The sequence below is a fragment of the Sebastes umbrosus genome, chromosome 5 (assembly GCF_015220745.1).
Source record: "Sebastes umbrosus isolate fSebUmb1 chromosome 5, fSebUmb1.pri, whole genome shotgun sequence".
NCBI lineage: Eukaryota > Metazoa > Chordata > Actinopteri > Perciformes > Sebastidae > Sebastes > Sebastes umbrosus.
Window position 1 is genome coordinate 16859190 of NC_051273.1, and position 22136 is coordinate 16881325.

The 22136-nt window shown below is 42.4% G+C and overlaps 1 protein-coding gene across 1 annotated transcript in view; it reads left to right on the top strand.

Annotated features, from left to right (window-relative positions):
- Positions 1 to 22136, top strand: part of agbl4 (ATP/GTP binding protein-like 4) — a 320866-nt gene that overhangs the window by 156733 nt on the left and 141997 nt on the right. The window contains exon 5 of the mRNA XM_037769115.1: positions 18013 to 18229. Within this exon, the coding sequence (XP_037625043.1) occupies positions 18013 to 18229 (217 nt within the window). The remainder of the gene's footprint in view (positions 1 to 18012; positions 18230 to 22136) is intronic.

Below are 22136 nucleotides of genomic sequence, written 5' to 3' on the forward strand. Positions count from 1 at the left end.
GCATGTGCAGCAACACAGACAGAGACAGGGTGGATCTTGTTCATACATGTGCCGGCGTGAACATGTGTGTAAACGTAAGTGCCATTCTGTGATCTCCAGCACATCGAATGATTTACCTCTCTGGTGTAATGGAGCAATTTCTCTCTTCTTTTTTTTTCCTCTATTCCCCATCTCGCATTTTCCTCCTCTTTCAATCTGCAGTAAAATATTCTCCCGTTTAGCTCTGTGACAAGTCATCTGTCACTCAGAACAGCGAGGGAACAGGATCTTCTGATGGACAGGGCCCAATGTGTGTGTGTGTGTGTGTGTGTGTGTGTGTGTGTGTGTGTGTGTGTGAGTGAGTATACTGTGAATGATGAGGCCGTTGTTGTTGTTTTTTTTATTTGTGAAGAACACAAAGGTACAGTTTGCATGATCGACTACTTTCACGAGTTAGCAGAAAGACTTTTTATGAACAGAATATTTATCTTCTGTCAGATCATGAACCTCGTATTGACAAAAAAATTGACATATGTCGGGCGATGCTACACATCCATCCTCTTCCAAAGAGCAGTCTGACTCTTTCTTTCTCACTATTGGGTCCCAAGAGTTGTTTTTATTTGTTTAGCCATGCCAGATATTGAATTTTAGTTTGGAATAAACTTTAGGAGAGAAAATGATTTTCTGAGTGCAGACACTGGAGCCGATGTGAGTTAGACTGACATGTTCCTCATTCAATGATCACCATATCCTGTTCTCTTCAGATTAAATGTTATGATAGGATGTCGCAGAGCTATCTGCGGCACATTCTATTCAGATATAATGGCTACTCATCATGCCTTCGTTCACAATCAAAACAGACAAGCAGAAGTTTCCTGTTTTCCGGCAAACATTGACTAAAATTCACTCTAAACTGATGTTGCTGCCACAGAGGAAAATATCTGTTTTGATACCATCTGTAGAAATGTAACTACATATTTGAGCCTTCAGCATTTTCATCATAGTTTTCTATTTTGTTCAACTAATACCTTTGATTTTGGCATAATAGGTCAGTTAAAAGCAGCTTGCTTGCCCAGATTGACATTTCATATATTGGCAAAAAACATGACAACTTACCAGATGGTTGAAATGTTAAGCAGGGATGGCAGAATCTAATACAATTAAGTGTTGTAATACTTTGTCTAATGTCCACTTTTGTGTTTAGACTATGTCAGAGATCCATAGTTTTTGGTGTTGTTGTATGGGATTATATTCAATTTTATAGGATGCGGCTGTTTTTATTTTTGTTATTGTCAACAAATCCCATGAAAAGACCAAAAATGACAGCACACTAGAGACCAACTTGTGATGGGATCACATGCGGTCGCGAAGCCAAATCGGACCTGGTGTGTAAAGTGTGGGGTCCCACTTCTTACCCCCTACTTCCGGTGCCATAGCTTGGACCACACCCATCTTCGAACGTGACCATCATTTTGATCTCAACTACACATCTGTAAAGTTTTATGACTGCATCTTACACGGTTGCCACGCTATCTTTGTAACAAAATCTGTTCATAGACAGAAATATAAACTCTCACACACAGATTCACAAGGTGAAAATAATACCAGCGTGTCTTAATGCTCATAAGTATAAATAAGTAAGTCAATTCTTCATAAAGCAGCTGGGCATTGTAGTTTTTTAAGACCATTACTCAAACATGAGTAAATTGTGTATATGTAAGAAGTTGATGTAGTCACTGTGTTGCCACCCATTGGTTTGTGGACTGCCGTTTTGAAGCCTTGAGTTCGGCATTTTGACCGTTTTTTTGCAACCAGAAGTGACACGAGAGGGTGGAGTTAAGTCCAACCGAACGCTGAATAAGACATTTAGTTTAGTGGACCAAAATATTACAATAAACTTTCATGAACTGAAAACACACTGTGAAAGGGTTAAAGTTGTAAGACAAAAAAAAAAAAACTCACATTCAATACAACGCCGTGGTAGCGACATGTCAATCACAAGGTAACCATGCCCTAAAGCATACCCTGCTTTATTGCCATTTACTCTAAATGGGACCATAATTTACTAAATAAACATCAGTAGGGTCATTTTCTCATAGACTTCTACACAATCAGACTTCTTTTTGCAACCAGAGGAGTCGCCCCCTGCTGGCTATTAGACAGAATACATGTTTAAGGCACTTCAGCATTGGCCTCACTTTTTGAACCCGGAGGCTGCCCACTCGTTTTTAATAATTTGTGGACAAAGATGGAGCTCTATGGTAAAGAGGAATAATATATATCAGGCTTCAGCTACACAGGCAATACGTGTTAGTGGGCTCTATTCAATGTTTGTTTTGGTCACTTCACGTGATTTGTTGACAACAGGAAAAATATCCTCAGCCTGCAAGCTGTTCATGTTTTATCCTCTCCATATACGTGTATGGGGTTTACAACACATCAAATAAAAATATGTCCAGTGTGAATGGCAGTCTCCTATCCTGCAGGCGAACGGCACGCCTGGTTTGCTTATTTTTTTTTTCTTCTAAATGGGCAGTACTTTGTTTTCAAGCGAATCTATAAAATACAAGCGCTATATCATAGTGTAGATTCCTGCTTGTTTTCTATATTTATATCTCTGGCGTTCAGCAGGCAGCTGTGTGCTGCGGTGGGAATAATAGGCTGCCTTTTTGAGAGCCATAAGCCTTTAAGGGCAGTGCAGCTCTGGCTGCTGCAGCCACAGGCTCTCTTCTGTAATAGCCTGTAATTCCTTCTGTCTAGCATAATCAACAACACAGCCTGACAGCACACACACACATACACAGGCAAACATACACATACTGTATATATACAGTGAGTGAGTGAGAGGAGAAAGGCTTTTATCCAAGGATCATATTCACATGGCGGAGGTCACGGTCACTCCCGCACAGCTGTCCCTGTGTTTGCAGATATACATGCTGTACATTGACCCGTACATCTGCACACCTGTTGGTATTGACGGTGAGAAGGGAAGAGAATTTTTTATGCAAAGGTCAGGAGAGTTCAGTAGTTACAGTAATCCAGGTGTGTGTTTGTCTCCCAAGGCCCTCATCTCCCACACACGCCACAACTACCGCCAGCCACAAGAAAGTGTATGTGTGTGAAGACTGTGTGTGTGTGTGTGTGTGTGTGTGTGTTTTGAGGGGGAGCTGGATGGTACAGGTGCCAGACTCTCCCCTCTACAGCCCCGTGGCGGCCGGAGAAGTTAATTGGCAGCATCTGGCTGTCTGAGAGCCCGAGCGCCCATCCACCCACCCCACCCTGCGACTTCTCGTCCCTCCTTCCCTCCAGCCCTCCCCTCCTGTGGGTGCTGCTACCCCTGGCACACACATGGTGACACCAGTCTGGCTGCAAGCTGTGAACGTGGAGTGTCTGTTTGTGTGTGTGTGTGTGTGTGTGTGTATGTGCGATATACCGGGGAGTACGGAGGCAGACAGGGCAGCCAGGCCCCCAGCTGCCACCGCTGTGCCAAGGGAAATGCGGGCAGACAGGCTGGCATCTTTGTGCCAAGGCCAGCAGGGCCCTCAGGGAGGATGGAGAGGGAGAGAGGGAGCGAGGGACGCTGAGGCATGATGGGAGGAGGAGGAGGGAGGGGGAACAGAGAGAGTTGGAGATTTTTGGATGAGTACAATTCTACTGATGTTGTGACAGACACAACATGGGGTTTGCGTGCTGATCACTCAATAAGCGTCTGTGGTGTGGCATCACTACTGTGACCTCAAAGTTACCTCACTTATCAGGCCATCTACCAAAAATGTATTAGTCATGGTGTTATTTTGATAACCACCCTTTCATGAAGTGAAAAAAAACATTTGCTGTTTCTCTTCATCTTAAAACTTAAATTGACATTTGTCAGAATTCTCACAATTTTCATCATGAGATTAAACATTGAAGAAAATAATTGATCATTCTTCTAGCTCTAGGAAAAGCAAAGGTCATCTTGCGAAGGGTTAAATATCTTCAGCGTAAGTTACTAAGTTTGCTGTTGAAATACAGTGAATGTAGTAAAATGAGACCTAGATTCCTGTATATGTGGATTAAGTATTTATAATACCAGTGATATTAGCAGTACTATTAGCAAGTAGGAGGAGGTGCAGTTTTATGGTACTGTATGTGTTTAACCAATAGACGTTATATTATGTCTAAATCCTGAGAAAAAGATTTTTGCAAGTACATTGTTTTCATTTTTAATATAATTTTTTATTGCTCAAAGAATAATGAGCAAATAAAAATGTGTTATATGCTCAATAAATGCATTCACATCTGCTACTATCCACATAAGCACACAACTTTTTTCTTACATCTCTTCCCTGTAAACTCTCAAGTTCCATACTAGGCCACCAAGACGCCCCATGTCACCGATCTTTTCACGTTCAGTGCAGATTATTTCCAAAAATATTCACGAAACCTCTGAACACACCTTCCTCCGTGGTCTGTGACTGAGTCCAGGAATTCTAAAGCCTTCAAGTATATCTATTCTTCATTTGTTTCCCACTACCTGCCCACTTTTTAGTATTACTAGTGCAGTACATGTTCAGGGCGTGGCCGTTCAGAACGAGCTGATTGCTTGGTCCCTGGAGGTGCTGCTTGCAGCGTTGTCGAGAAGCACTCTTCATTCATTGACTCCGGGGGAGTGAAGAAGAGTTTGGTTGTAATGTTAGTTTTAAACATGTGGATAACGTTGTGAAACGGTCATAGTTTGGTTAGGTTTAGGCAACATAACTACTTTAGGATGGTACTTTAGGATTTTGGTTTAATATAAGTATGTTTGTTGCATTACTTAAGTTACCTATGTTACGTATGTGGCGTAAATTAAGTACATTACGTAAATTAACTTATGTACGTAACTTTAAAAAAAGGCAATGCTGACTTTTGGGTTTACACGGGACACGAACAGGGGTCTCCTGAGTCAAAGTCTTGACCCATCAATCCACCCCTGACCTCCTCCCTATGCGGACTTTGTCGCTCTTTATCCTGCGGCACCTGACTTCCTCCTTGATCCCGTCATCAATACTATGGACACTAAAGCTCGCTGCCGAACAATAAACGTAAATCTGGGTTGTAATAAGCTTTTATGGATCAACCTATGGGGTTTGTTTTTTGGGGGAGGAGAGTGTCATTAGTAATTTTATACCATACCATGTTTTCTTATTTGTAACTGCTGTTATAAACACGCTACGTGAGCAGATGTTTTTTTTTCCTATTGTTAGTCAGAAGTTTAAAATACAGTAACAATGTTGAAATTAACCTAGTTTAGCATAACATATATTGTATCATAATAACATGACAGGACTCTTGTGATATATGAAATTATTGCATGTTTTAACAAGCCTAAGGTGGGCAAAAAAAGTTGAGCCATTATTGCAAAATCAGCAACACTGATTGTGACTAAAGGATAATTTTATTATTTATTCAGCTCATCATTGCATTATTCAAGCTGCTGGTTATTTTTCCACAGCAGCGAGTCTTTCTGATCAGTGTAATGGACTACAGGAGGTGAGCTCATCTCTATGTGGAATTTAATAAAAAGTGATTTCAGAATGTATCATGTGTGTTGCATCGCCCTCCACTGAGTAAATTTCCAGAGAGGATGATCTCATCACTCTGTGTGACCCTTTTCCTTACACACAAACACACACACACACACACACACACACACACACACACACACACAGGGGATACAGGAGCGGTGATGCTGATGCTTGATCTCAGATCACTTGTCCCTCTGTTACGGGCTTGACTCAGAGTGCGAGTCAGACACACTGAGATCAGAGTGTATTCTTTCATCCTGTCACATTTTTCAGTCATCTCTACAGTGATGACTTCATTTGCTGAAACAAATCATGTGCTTATGTAATTAAAACAGTCCAGCCAGAGTACAGTAGCCACAGTGGTTGCAGCTGGTGACGTGTTTCAGATTGAAACATAAACTGAAATTGAGGCACACTTTGAGATGGTCATTTATCGGATTACAATGAATTTAATATAGAAAAAAAAAGAAAATAAGAGTGTAAGAGCCGTATCTTAAGAAGCATATAAGAATATATTTTGAAGAATGTAAATGTTATTTTGCTTTTTTAGGAACTGCATATGTTGTAGCGTTCCCATAGATATATAAATGACGTCAGTCACATTTTGATGAGTCAGCTATCAGAAAGATCCTAGTTAAATACAGTGTTTGTGCTGTTTTCTACTTAAGTAAACAGTTAAAACTTACCCGGGAGACGTGTTTAATTTGAGTCAAGCTTGCTTCTTCTCGTGGACATACAAAGTGTAGATTTTTGGTCAGACAACGCAACATTTGTCAAAAAACGTTGCTCTGGAGAAGCTGAGCTATGGAGGACCATGCCGTGCAGTTTGAAGAAAAGACGGCGACAGAGATAAACGGTGGCTTTACGCGCATGGATAACGACGCACGAAGTGGACCAGGAACAAAGACGGTGCTGTGGACTTTCAATGGGCTTAGTCAGGCCCGGTCAATATCTCTCTGCTATGGTATAGATCAGTGTTTCCCAAACATGTTTTTTCTTGGCACCTACTTTTTAAAAATGACAAACCATCGTGACCGAATTCACAATAGGCCTTATCTATAGATCGTGAGAAGAGTGAATTTTTGCGTAAATGAACAACCATTTTTACGGCCATTTCCTCATCACCTCATATTATCTTGAATAGGTTAACAAGCCATTTTGAAGAGATATAAGTTTGATAAATCACAACTTTGTTTTAGGCACGTGTTAGTGAAAACATAAACACATGCTAAATACTTTATAAATGAGACTAAATAAATACATTTAGGCGGATTTAGGTTCTTGTTTTTTTCCTCTCATCAATAAAACAAACTGTTATAAGTAGGCTACAATTATCAGAACAATACAAACATTCAGGTTCCCTCATGAGGCTCAAAGGTGTACCGCAGATATAAATCTTTAATAAAAGACGATGGAAGAAATTCTGCAAATTTATTTGGCCACCTAAAGGAATGGCGAAATAAGGGAATGGTATAGAGAGCTAACCTTGCACGGCAGCTGGAATCTCACGAGATCACGCAAGAATCGTGAGGATTAGATGTCACACGAAAATCTATCTTGGCAGGCTTCAAGTAATGCATTTGTGTCCGGCTCGCCAGACAATGGACCAATCAGCATCCTGTGAGGAGCTGCTGCAGCTACTGTCGTTTCTTTGTTGTGTGAGACGACGCGGAGAGGCGACTGTTCTAAACAACAATGGCAGCTCCTGAAGAAGTTAGCATAGATGCTACAATAGCATCAGTTATATCAGAACTGGAGAGTATTTCTTCACTGAAAGAAAAGCAAAGTACGGCACTAACAGATGGTTCATCCAATCACCTGCCAAGTATGTTTTGAAAGTGCCTGCACTTTTCCAAACAGTTTCCGATGACGGCTTCTCAGATGGTTCTGACAGGGTCAGGTTAATAGAGCGCATCACTAATGGACTAATGGACTGGACTCTTACAAATAGAGTTACATCCACTGTATAATTACATGATCGCTACCCTACTGGGCCAACATATGCACATCATATACCTTGATAGTGGTGAGTCTCTGCTGTGTGTGTGTGTGTGTGTGTGTGTGTGTGTCTTTTGTCTTTGTGCATGTGTCTGGTCGCTTGGAACATTATTATTATGACTTAGTCTGGCGCCAGTCTGTCTGTTCGGTACACACTCATACACACACACTTGTAGACACACACACACACATAGATAATGTGATGGGAGTATAATGTTGCACTCTGGGAAATGCTGCATCACACAATTATAGATGTACGGTCTCTTCACTCTCCTTTCTCAAACTCTCTCTCTCTCTCTCTCTCTCCCACACACACACACACACACACACACACACACACACACACAAGCCCACTCCCACCAGCTTACACACCACCACCACTCACCAGGGGCTTAAGGCTGACATCATCATTTTATTAGATGAGTGTGTGTGTGTGCGTGTGTGTGCGTGTGTGTGCGTGTGTGTGTGTACAATTTTTTTATTATAGTTGCTTGTGTGTATTTCCTCTGTACCCCCCATTATATTCCAGACGAATGTGCACCTGCCCTGTTGCCCCATAGGGGACCGGTGGCGCCACAGTGGCGAGGGCGCAGTGATCATCTGCTTCCTGCTAATTGCCCTGCTGCCCCTCAAGACGCAGGGGAGCCGGCTACTTGCAGGCCCAGCATGCTCAATCTAGCCGAGACCCCTTTGGGATATATACGGGGCATGTTGTACTTTTTCACTGCAGTTGAGGACTGATTGATTCGGAAAAGCCTACAGTCCGTTACAGTGTTTTTGTCAGGGTGTCTGAGAGACGACTCCAAACTGCAATTTTTTCTCGGCCTCTCTTTTGAAACAGGTTATACAAAGAAATAATATACTTTGTCCATCTAATTATGAAGTCATGTAACCTTTAACCCTCTGAGACCCGCGATCCAGACCGACTTCACTCTCTTTTAGAGGCTGTAGCGGGCTGTTTTAAATAGAGTGAAGGTGCAGATATCATATAAAACTAGAAAACCTAAGGAATGTCGGGAAGGAGGCTAAAAGACGCCTCACTGACATGGCCAATTTCAAAGGGGTTTCTTGACCTCTGACCTCAAGATATGTGAATGAAAATGGGTTCTATGGGTAATGCAATTCTTGCAGAAATCTCCAGATGTCAAAAGTTTTTGATTCCAAATCACAGCATGGCTTTTTCTATGGTGTTCCTCAAGGTCTCGGTGTCTTAATGTGGTATTTTGGAGGGATTATTGATAATTTTTATCAATTCTCGATAGGTAAAAAATGGTTAAATTCAGCACCAAATCTGTCTAACAAATGGTATCAACCCAAAAATTGCTGCAACAACTTATGAGACATAATATAGCATGGAAATGGCCATCATATACTGTGATCATAATGTTCTAAACCCTTATACACTTTTACACTGGCTAGAACAATTTGACACATGGTGCTGATCCGCATCTCAAATTAATCTCCTGGTTCCCAGCTTTCAGATGATGTACACCACTTCTGTGTAACATCTAATGTTGACCTGCTATCTCCCCCGAAAGACCCCCTGCACTCACCTAAAAAGGAGAAAAACAGGTCTATTGTAGGTCTCAGAGGTTTAATTATCAGATAAATGTGTTTGCATTCTTAACAGTTTTCTGCTTTTACAACCAAACTGCATTATTTGTCGGGGAGTTTTCCCCTCAGGAGTCACATTTCTGAGTTTGAGTGTGTGTATTGGAAAGAACACACATCTCACAGGACAAAGTAGTTATTGTGCGCTGTAGTTGATTTGAAATAAATGCACAGCTCTCTCTCTCTCTCTGAGTTCTCTACCTTTACCTCTCAACAGGTCACCTCTCACTCAAACATGTGGCCCTCTACTGGTCCATCCAGGCACTGTCACACTGCTCAGTAATTCCCTTTATCGAAAAGAGCATTGAGAACAACCTGATGATTTAATTTCAAGTTCATTTGTCTTCATATATTTAGGAAATGTCAAATTATTAAAACATATTGTGCAGTTGTGATTAAAACCCCCCCAAGGAGCTTCTTAAATCAGATACTCAGGAAATGATCAGGCAGAAGTATTAAGATGACAAATTAAAAACTCCACTGGAGACTTAATGATGAGAAAATTCAAATAAGGACAGGAGAAATGAAGAGAAATACATATTGTTTATATATATTCCTCATCGCCACTATCTCAGGGCACATGAGTTAGAGCAGCTACAGTAAATCCTCCAGTGTTTTCATCTCCGTGTGCCCCCTCAGGGGTGATAAAAGTGTTCCCATGTGAATGTATGAGGGCTGTACATATCTCGCAGATTTAGAGTGGAACAGATTAGGAGTTTGAGATAGAGGCACACGGTCATATTTACATTGCAGGGATTTACATGATGAGAATTTGGTAGATCACCGAAATGATAAAGGATTGTGAGGGTCAGGGTCAAAGAGTATTCCTGTGACAATTATAAAAAAGAAAATGCCAGAAAGTTTAAAAAAATACAATTGCAGGCGTGAAGTATAAGGTGTTTTTCCAACTAGACAGTAAATTAGACTGAGAAGTGGAAGATGATATGGGGAGAGGGTGACATGAAAAAGAGATGAATTACTGGAAGAGATGAATTTTTACGCACAAGGACAGACAGCCACACACACAACCACTCCCTCCGTATTAAACACATCAGCAGAACAAACTGGGTTACTCCTATAAACAGCAAATGTGTTTTATTTAGATGAGAGTCCAAGATTTATGAATTTTATGGAAATAACTCCACATTTTTATGTCTGCTGCATAATCTGAACTCAGGGGAAGCGTTGTGGGCGTGATCTGATGTTGACCGACTTGATTCCGCTAACTCACCTTGAATTTAATTTAGGTCTAAAAGCTGCTTTACAATGCCTCTAACAGGGAGCGGTGTAAAAGGCCACCTGGTGAGAGTACACCTCCTGGGTGTTTTGATGCGAGTGCGTCTTATTCTGTCGTGTTTCAGCCTCATCAGAGGGCTGTTTCTGACCTGAGGAGGCTGCTAACGGCCTGTTGTCTCCACAGGTGTGCGACTCTCAGCTCCCTTGTTACAGAAAAGTCCATAATTCACGGGTGTTATTGCTTCCTGCAAAATCTGCTGCTGCTGCTAGCCAGAAAAACCTACCAGTAGCATTAATCCCTGCTTATATTACATCATCAGCCCCGCTTGAGATGTGCATCTTCGCGACTTAATGCTTACACCATAGGCGTGGAACTGACATTGAACTGTTTTCAGTGGTCATTTGACTAGTACAAAAGAAAATGGTGATTGGCTGTTATGGTGACAACAGAGCACTCATCAGTTGGGCTGTAAAGTGTGGTCGGTCGGAGCTCGCCAGGAAGCGATTTATCATATATTACAAAAATAGTACGCCGAAATGTGTTTACGAAAACATTTTAGGCGAGAAATATGCCATGCAGTTGCTGAATCTGTCTGTAGATCGACAACGGTTAGTTTTGAAGTTTTTCGGCAAGTCATGCTGGACGCCCCTGATTTGCATAAAGTAGCCTGGACCTCAACTTAATGCAAATGAGGAGCGGACAACGTGACGGTCAATCGCTTGAAACGCAATGCTACACTTCCACAATGCATTGCCCGGCTGCTTACATAGACAATGAATGGAAAGCGCGGAAAGGACAGATCCTGTGGACACGTACCATGAGGCGGAGGGACTGATGCCAGATGAGTGACAACTATGTTCGGCTATCTAATTCCACCATTCTTTAATGCTACACTGCTAACAGAAAATGAGCCAAACATAGTTGTCACTCATCTGGTGATAGCAATGTGCTTATCTACGCTACGTACGTAAGCATTAAGTTGTTAAATTTGACTCATTATCTCTGGCTCTCTATTCTTTGTAACGTTACAACTCCACTGCTCATGCCCATTTTAGTTGTAACTGCAAAACCTCACCTCCGTGTGGCTGTGACTTGCTTTAAGTAGGTTTGATTTAGACGGAAGTTAGCCCGCTACAACGGTTGCAGTGGCAACGGTACACATACACATCTTTGACTTCCTCCTGCACATTTGATGCTCTTTCTTCACTGGTCGTGTAAGTTAGTCACAATGGAAAGACACACTCTTATAAAGACACAGTCTAATAAATATACTGTACAGCCACATACAATATACAGCAGGCCCACCAAATTACAAAGCAAGCACAGGTTGCCTAGTAACAGTGCCTCCGGAAAGCTTTGTTGCAACTTGATTTGCATCCAAAAAAAGATAGATGGATGCCTCAAGAATATATATCTCGTCATGTTTACACACACACACATGCACACTTCCTCACACATGAATATACATAGCCACACGTTTGACACTCCTCAAATGATACGGAGGATGTTTTCTGCTTGACTTAGTATGCAAAACAAGAACGCGGAGACGCGTTTTAAAAACAATGAGTCTATCTAACATCTGGCGTCATTTTAGAGTGCCAAGAAATATTGCCTCTTCAATTATTGCCGTAGTTACACAGAGGGAGTAAAGAAATATGTCATTCAATGTGAAATGTTTGCCAAATGGACTAACTATTTGCCTTAAATGAGCTGGTTGGGAATCTGTGGAGCCTGACAGCCGTACGGGCATGTTGGAAGACATTTAACCTTCCTAACAGTTGACGGGATGAGCGTTTGACAAGCCGAAAGAGACAACAGTGAGATAGACAATAAAAAGGGAGTAGATGAGTGCGTCCAGGCCTGGTGTCCTGTATGTTTTTGCCTTTGTCTGTGAGAGTGCTCAGAGCAGCAGTGATTGGCGTGTCCTCTACGCTTGATTGATTTGAAAATATAGACAAAATGTCGCCCGTATGAAAGCTACCAATTTAGAAGCCTTCATCTCGAAACTTCAGAGAGACGCCTGTGCCATCAAAATCAGAGCGGGAGTTTGTAGCTACCAATGGTTCAGAAGTAGAAAAGCCCCGGCACGCAAAGTGACACCTCGCTAAAGGCTGCCTGCTAGCTCTATGAAACCCTCTCCCTTTTCATTCTCCTCTTGTCTCTTTTTTCCCCCGTCCCTTTTTCTCTCTGACTTTGTCTCTTTACTTGTCTCTTTCTCTATTTGTCAGCCACTCTTCTGCCTTTGTCTAGTGTTTCAGCCTCTCTATTTCTCTTTGCTCTGCGTCCTTCTCTTTATTCTGTAAGGCTGTGATGAGACGCTCTGGCAGTTAACTTGTCCCACAGCTCGCTGTCAAAGGAATGACCTTGATGTAGCTCACACACGGCTCGGAGTTCGCTGCCTCGTTTCAGCGTGCGGCTCTTTGCATATTCCTGTTTGTGTGTGTGTGTGTTTCTGTGTCTCTGTAATCACTGAATTGTAAAAACCATGTGTGAGTGCGTTATCATCTGGGGGAAGCTTCTCCATTTTCTCCCCCCTTCCCACGCCGTGATAATTCTGTTTGGGAGCGACGGCACTGTACCACGTCAAGAGATGGGCACGGGAGAGGCACAGGGAGGTACCATTTAGATAAAACAAATTGCCAGCTGCCGAGCAGGAGCAGCCACTGCTTAGATAAAAACCAAAGGGACTGTGCACATTAATGTGCTTGTGCTGAAGATTATGTGCATTTTTCATATTTATGTGCACGACTGTGGTAGCCGTAGAAATAGAGTGAGAGTGAAATTGACATTCCCATTCAAATCAACGAAGCAGGATAGCCAGAGCGGTGGCAATTTTTACGTGTACCGTTGCAATTGCGACCGTTGTAGCGGATTAACTTCCGCATAAACTAAACCGACTGACGGCAAGTCGCGGAATCACTGAGGTGAGGTTTTGCAACGGCTAATACGAGCAGTGGAGTAGTAACGTTAAAAAGCACAGAGAGCCAGAGCAAGTGAATAAAATTAACAACTTAATGCTTTTTCTACACATGTAGGAAAGCATAGGAAAGCACATTGCTATTCCTAGATGAGTGACAATTTTGTTCGTCTCATTTTCCGTCACCAATGTGGCGATAGATAATTTTGCAAGTCAAGAAAAGTACCAGTTTGTTGTAAAACTGTTGAAGTATCAGTCTGTGAAAATACGTAATTAGAAAGACTGCACACCCAAAACTCACGTAAGTGACGTCTCTCTCTCTGAAACTACAATGTCTGTGTGTTTTGTACTGGGATGTACTCACACGAACAGCTGTTCTCGGTCGATCTTTCGCTTCCTGGCTGATAAAAAGACCAGGAGTCGCTCAATAAAACACATCGAGTAAGATAACGTTTTATTTGTGCATGGAACATAGCTAGGTTAGCTCGTGTCGGGAGACGTATATAATGCAAGAGATGTAGTTCACTGAGCGGTTTCACACAAAACATGATACTACAACAAACCTGTGACTTTCTTGACTTGCAAAATGATCTTTTAAATTGACAAACATCATATGTGTGACTCAAGGCGTAATTCAAACGGGGTCAAAAAATGATAGCCATCTATCTCCAGAGCTGCGATCACACTTTACATCCCCACTGACGTGTGTTCTCATGTCACCATAACAACTAACAACAATCGCCATTTTCTTTTGTACTAGTCAAATGACCACAGAAAACAGTCCAATGTCCATTCTACTCTATTCTGGTGGTACCTAAAGCAGCTACAGCCTTCTTCCTTAGCCTGGAGTTCAGGCCTTCCAGGCAGTCTCTTTCCATAAGAAAGTCACAGAGCTATTTTTTCTCTGGCCTATAACTATAACGCTGTGACGGGACAAGCAGCAGTAATTAAAATCAATAGCCAGGACTTTTCCAGTCTCCGGCAAGGTCACTCAGTGCCCAGTAGAGAGAAGGAGAAGGAGAAACAGAGAGGAGTGGGACTGCATGGATGGGCAGAGCCAAACAGGGAAATATGTAAAGAGGTGAGGTGTCATCTTATTTTAATTAACCTGCTGCCCCTTGGAGGGCTGGCACCACAGTAATGCACCCGTGTGTGTGTGTGCGTGTGTGTGTGTGTGTGTGTGTGTGTGTGTGTGTGTGTGTGTGTGTGTGTGTGTGTGTCATGTGGGGGTTTATTTTGTCCTTGCCGGTCAGTTTTATTCACAGCATGCTCTACTTCAAACCCATGTGGTCTTATAAAAAATAATATTCATGTTCCAAAATTTGCTCTCATTTTTTCCAAGATTAAACATTTTTCTTGTTTGTTTTCTTTGTCCGGCTTTACAGGCTGTAAAACAAGGCTGATAATCTGGTTCCAGTGGGAAGACTGGGTGTGGTATAGCTAGCCACTGGCAGCATTAGTATTCTGCTGAGATAGCCACATGCAGATACATTCTCCTCTCTCCTCCTCTGCTCGGAAGGAATAATCAGCCCTGCCTTTCTCTTCCTCTCTGTCTGAGAGAGGCCGAGTGATTTAGCTTTTTGTTTTACTAGGCACCTGCAGGGACATCTTCAAGTGTTTGGAAATGCATGCAAGTGTGTTCACTATGCATTTCTATGCAGGTCCATCGGCCAAACCTGATGTATTAGGTGTCTGAGCGAACACATAAAACTCTGCTGCATCTCCTTCCTGTCCTCCCTCACCAGAGGTGAATCAGAGAGAGAAGTTCACTCTGCCAGAGTTGGCGCAGAGCAGTCTGTCCTGTTTGTTGATTATCAGGTCCTGTTCCTATCGCAGCCCCGATAGCATCTTCATCTGATCTGCTGCCAGAGACGCTAGCTCACTAGCCAGCCCCGCCGTCATACATCCGCCGCGCTGCTAGCCGCCATCCCCTTCCCGTATATCTCTGTATCGGGCCCAGATCTGCCATCGCCCTGCACTCTCATCTTCTCCTTATCTCCTTATTCCACCTTTCTCCCCGCTCCCAACACCCCAAACCCACCAGTCACTCATCGTCCTCATCTTCTTCCCACCTTTTATCCTCCTCTCTCAGAGCGTCTGCCAGGCAGCACTGTTGTTCCCCATGCTTGGTCTTCTCCACGTTAACTGTCGTGGCGGAGTCAGTGAGTGACGGGACGAGACGAGAGAGTTTTGGAGAAAGACAGGAAAAGGGAAAGGTAGAGAAAGAAGGCAAATATAGTCATTGGCATGCACACAACCTCCCTCTGACCATGTCTCAGCGGTGAGGGCTAAACGAGGGAAGAGAGGAAGGCAAAGATAGACGGGAGAAGAGTGTGAAAAGAAAACATGTCGAGTAAGCAGAGAAGTTCTGTAGACTGCAGCAGTACTGTCCCGTACCCCATCGATCGCCCATGAGGTGCACAGATCAGTCAGCTTTATTTTGCCCTGCTGGGCCCAGCATGCAACATGCAACACGCAATTCAGCAAAGTACACAAGCACAGCACACAACAGAGAAGGCATAGAAGACACAACATTAAACAGGCAGCAAATTACAAACACCGTTGTACGCTCAACACAACAAGGAACACAACAAACCGACACACAGATTAGGTGCTTACCCATTCCTCACTCGATATAATTGTCCTAAATTGCTCACTTACACTACAACTTAAGATTTGAGCAAAAAAGGAAACACATGTTCTGCTTTTCACTCAGACTGCAATTCTAAATTACACATGAAACACAACACTCACAGTACAATAGCATCATAGTCGTCACAATTAAAGTATTTGCGGCCTTTTGAAGTGCAAAGCTGAAAATATTTGATGCTCACAGACACAAACTGTGATGCCAAATTCTCCAGTTGTCCTTCAAAAGGTGAACCAAATTAGTATTAGGGTTGATTATCGTTTTGTGTGAGTGATTTTTATCTGCTGGATTGTCATTCACGCCTACTCATTTTTGTTGCTTACTTACAGTGGTTGTCCCTTTCAGTATTGATAGAAACAAACTAAAGAAGAAAAAAAGTCTAATAAAATGCTAAATAAATCTAATTAATTTAGTCAATTTACCTTTAGTTGACAATTTATCATCTTTTGTAATTTCATTTCATTGTTTTGCTGTTCATATTCAATTTCATTCTCAATCTATCAGTTACATTTTGTTGTGTTTGTTCTTCCTGTCAATTGTTCAAGGATCATTTATTGTCATTCTGCAACACAGGGTTGCACAACGAAGTGTGAAGTTGTAGTCCATTTATCCTACTCAAGAAAAAACAGGACAAAACAAAAACAGTAGTGCATTTGTTGAATGTGTATCATGTAAACAGCAGCAGAAGAAACACCAGCGAGTTCTCTGGACAGATAATGTGGCCGGCATCTTAACATTAAACATTTGAAATCAGGGAAACATCGTCCATCGACTTTGACCGTGTTTGAGCACCAAGAGACATTGATGTAAATACAGAGTCTGTCTCTTCTCGTCCCACCGGAGTCCTGCGCTCTGTCTTGCGGTCCGCCTGTCATGTGCAGTAGCTTGATCCGGGATGCCACCATAGAGCCAGGTCTTTGTAAAGAACAGTCCCTCCCGTTGCTTGGTTAGCCTAGGTCTTATTTCATCCATCTTGTTTTCCTTTTGATCGATCATCAGCCAGGAGCAGGCTGGGTAGTGGAGTAGCCTTAGGTGCTAGCTGGGTTAGCTTAGCTCCCATCCCGGCTCTCCTCCCTCGACTCCGCCCTCGGTGGCATTTGATCCGGCAGGTCTTGCCGGGTGGTCGGAAGATGCTGTTGGCGGTGATCATCTCAAGGTCCGCTGCACTTTCCAGTCCCTGTGCTTCCTTCTCTGATGTTGATATATGTCATATGCATATTCATGCCATACATGCTCCAGTAATAAAGGCAAAAAGTGGTGATTAATGATCAGAAAGTGTTGTTTGTCTAAACTCACCCCTATTTCAAAAGAAGTAACTCTTGATTTTGACTTTTTTTGATAATTTATCAGCAAATTGTCATGTGGTCTTACGTCCGATAACGATATGTCCTTCACGCGGGTGTATTTCAGGGGACCCAAGGGAGTGCTGTGTTGAATTTGGTGCAATCTGGATACGCAACACATTCAATATTAATACACTTTGAATCAACAAGCAATACTCTGTGCAGCAGCGGGGCTTTACAGGCCAAGGCTCATTGACTGCAATTCACTTTTGCTGCTGGATGCTGGATATACTAACGTAACAACTGAACTCTTCTTCACTTCCCTGCGACCGATCATCAGGCACTGCACTAGTATAAATAAAACAAATTAAAAAAAAAAACAATTTTTATGTGTTTGTTTTAACATTCACCCCTCATAAGTTCAGAACCTCTCAGACTTCCCCAGCAGCTTGATTATCAGGTGATATCTCCGTACTTCCTTCAGCTCTTGTACTCCTTTGCCAGCTGAACTCAACATCTCTCGAAGACGCCGAACTGACAAGTTGATGCAACTTCTGCATCATGATTTCTCAACTCTCTTATGTGTTCCTCATGAGTCACTCTCCTTATCATATCATTACACTTTCTGCACTTTTTTCCTTCTCTTGCGAAAGTGCTGTGCTCTCAGTGTTCCTCACATCTTCACCTGATGCAGTCGTAACCCTTCAGGACCTCATGTTCCTAAATTAAAAGACCTGTCCTGTAAATTACCGCCCTAATTTCTCTATAATATGTTTGTCTGTTTCTAGGCAGAGGCTTCCTGCCAAAAACGTGTACTACTACCGTTGTCCCGACCACCGGCGCAACTACGTCATGTCCTTTGCCTTCTGTTTTGACCGAGAGGACGACGTATACCAGTTTGCCTACTGCTACCCCTACACATACTCCAGACTGCAGCACTACCTGGCCAGCCTGGAGCGCAGGAACCTGCCCTACCTGCAGAGGGAGCAGCTGGGACTCAGCGTGGTGAGTTGGGAGGTGGGGAGTGCTGTGGGCAGGTGGAGGAGAAAGTGTGGGTGTGGGGTGGTAGCGGTTATGGCTGGAGCAGAGAAGTTGAATGGTGATGAAGATAAGAGGTGGAAGGGTTATATGTTGTAGTGTGTGTGTGTGTGTGTGTGTGTGTGTGTGTTCAGAATAAGGAGACCCAGATTGGTAACTTAGGTGTGCCTGCCGGTCATAACTTCAGCCTCTCGTGTTATTATTAGGATTGTTGCACTCTGAGATGACGGACTGTAAGCCTCTGGGTGTGTGTGTGTGTGCGTGTGCATGTTTGTGTGAGTGTGTAAATGGCTCTGTGTGTAATCAGCAGAGCTCTCACCTCGGCAGTAGGAGCTAGTGTATCATACACGCTGCCTCCAGTCTTGTCTGCTCTTATCAAATAATTGTAGGAGAAAAACTCATTAGAAATGCTTGAGAGATTACGACTTTTTCTTCTGTCCGCCAACATTTGTCAGAGAAAAGCTTGCTGCAAGGGGGGCGCCATGAAAGTACAGGTATTTGTAAAGAGCAGCTGACCATAAAATACAGAACATTTAGAAACCATGGCAGGAAACAGCTCATGGTATGGTTAAAAAAATTAGAAATACCTCTTTCACCAAAACCAGCTTAAGTGCAAATTATATGACACGATTCACCTGATATCTTTTTTAAAAAGTTATAACAAATCTCAGTTTTGGTTCATTTTGTGGTTACTGGTTGTATCCACAAGTGCGTTTCAGCAGGTCCTCAAAATTCTGTTGAAAATGTTGCAAACATGCCTTGAGCTGCCACTCTGTCAGAAATACAACAGAAGAATAACAACTGCCGTGTCTGTTTACAACGCAGCAAACCAAACTGTGCGCTGAGAGGATTCATCGCTTATGTTGTTTTTATATCGTGGAAAGTCAATAATTGGCCTTTTCCGATCATGCTGTGAGCAGCTGTGGTCTGATCACGTGATGCATGCACGGCGTGAGCGGCGTGGCACAGTAAAAAGAGATGTTTAGCATAATGACAAGTTGGAGGAGTGCTGGTTCTCACGAACCACAGTGTGAGCCTTTGGACTGCAGCTTTTCATCTAACAGCTCACTGTGACGGCTCCTTCTTGTTTCATTGCCCCCTTACAAAATTGGAAACTGATCCTTTGACTTAAATTGGCAAACATGTCTGCTGTCTTGTTTTGTAGATGCATCATCACTAAGGGCAAATACATAGCATTTTATCTGGCTCCTTCACAATAAAAGACTTCCAGTGGTTTGCCAATTCAACACTTTTAATGTGTAAAGAAAATGAGCCTACTTCTCACTTGATTTTTTACCTCAGTAAACATTGTAAACATGAGTTTATGGTCTCAGTCTGTAGTTTCAAGTGTTCTTCAATACAGCATGATGTTCATTTAGTAAATTATGGTCCCATTTAGAGTCAAATACCATAAGACCTTAAAGCAGGGTATGCAGGGTACGCCCTAAAGCATATATGCTTTAGGGCGTAGCTACCTTGTGATTGACAGGTCACTACCACGATGTTGTCCGGTCTGGCAGGAGGAGTGCTAGTTAACGTTAGCAGTTAGCAGCATGTTGGCAACAAAGACTTGCTTGGCTAAACAACAGACACCTAACACCTAACATGCAGAGGTTAAATTGAGGTTATTATGATGCGTTCAAGCTCTGTTCAATAAGAATGAGTTTTGGATGTCGGTCAATTATAACATTATCATGATGTGTTCAAATATAATCTTTTAAAATTAGATTTTTTGTGAGAAATTTGAGGTGGATAATCAGGGATTAATAATACATTTGCAAAAAACAGTATGCAAACGGTAATAAATTAGTGTATGTTGAAGTACATGGGATTTATTGTTTTAGTTTTAGTTTTTTATTGTGTTATTAAATTTGGTATCGAGAATCGTGGAATTTCACTGGTATTGTTATCAACTACTAAATTTATGGTATTGTGACATCCGTATAACAAAATACAGTAACTATATAAAATCTAAAGGATTAAGTGTGGTCAGAAATCCAACCACAAAAAAACACAGTTTGGTGAGTGGACCTCCAGGGTCGTAGGCAGGGCGATATTCATTCATACTATCAGTGCTTCCAGTCTGTTTCCCATTTCTGTTGTTAATTCTTACAGCTATACAATCTGTTGTCAATAGACAGCCAAATTAATAAAAAAACCAGCATGGAAAACATCACAGGATAGTAAAATGTAAAATGGCTCTCCATTGCTCCTAACTAATCCTCCCTCTCCATCTGTACTACTACTGCGTTGTGTATAACATAGTGTAAATACCAAGCTTTACATTCAGCCTGTGCAGCGCACTATTTCTGCTTCATTTTGAAGCCACATCATTTCTCTGAGCGAGACAGAGGGGAACAGAGAGAGGACAGACTCGCTTGGTTTGGCTCACAGAGTCAGAATTAGTATTCATAGTCATAGAGAGGTTTTATGGCCGTATTTTTCTCTTTATGTTCTCTGGGCCTGGGTGGCAGACAGCCCAGCCCCGCCCTCCTATATCTCTTTCTCTGTCTGCTCCCTCTCTGGCTGTTACCCTCTCCCCCTCTCTATCTCATGCACATATGTAACTCCACACACTCTCCCTCCCCAGCCCCTCTCCTCCCCCCCACACACACACACACACAGGTCAGAGGGGAAGGGATGAGAAGGGATGAGGAAAGCTTTCTGGCTGCATCAAAGTTTAAAGACGGATTGCTGCCGTTTCCGAGGCAGAGTCTTTGCAGGGACACCACAATAGCTTTAACCTTCTAATGGGTACAGTTATCTCATAAGGATGGAAATAAGAGCCAGGGCCATTTGCACTGGCATTCTTCTATCTTGCTGACTAATTTGTTTTCTGTAATGTATTCCTCCGTACAAAATCTCTGCTATCCAGCCTGCACTGGTCGACTCAGATACTGTAAAAAAAAAAAAAAAGAAGAAAAAAGGTCTTTTTAGTTTTCACCTCCAGCTCTCTTCATCATTATGAACGAGGAAGTGTTTGTTAATTTACGAGGCAGGTATTTTTTATTATCTTACTCGAACCAAGATTCACCAAAGGAGAGTGAAAATTACATTGAGCCAGATTGAATTCAGCTCAGTTGCATTGTAAGGAGTCAGTTTAATTGAGACGGAGAGACAGAAACAGGGAGAGAGATGTAACTGTTCTGGGAGGAATGAAAAGGGCAAGCCAGGTGGATCTGAATATCATTTTCAGATCAGCCTCTCAATTCTCAAATTCTTCTCTTTAAGTGGTTTTCCCTTTCTGATTAAGACCTTACAATACGAGTGGCTTTTCACCAGTTTTATATCGCAGTGTGGGTGGTAACTTCACAGTTTTTCCTCTGCTGACATGATGGCATCGCACATTCCCAGCAGGGTAACAAGAGTGATGTTTGGATATCGGTAGATTAGATGGAATATCCTGATGATGATGATGCACAGCAATTTGTCCAGTAAAGCCTGAAAACCCCACTAGCTTTCTGTCATAAACCAGCGTTTGTTGTCCGATCCCAACTTTAATTTTGAAAAGCATATTAGCAAGGTCGTCCAATCTTGTTTTTTTCATCTACTGACAAAATCTGTTCATTTCTGAGCTGCAGAGACACCGAGTCTATCGTGCATGCTTTCATTTCCTCACGTTTAGATTACAGTGTTGGTCTCCTAACTGGCATACTAAATATTACTCCACTTGTAATGTCTTTATATTGCCTACCAGCTTATGACAGATTTTCAAGCTTCACTCATTAACTGTGAAGCACATTATGGCCTGGACCCACACTATGTCTGAATCACTGTGCCCTCAACAACCTGCTCAGCCTGAGGTCCGCGGCAAGAACAATCACTTCTTAAATGAATATTTATTAGTTATATAGTTAGTAATAGACATTTTGGG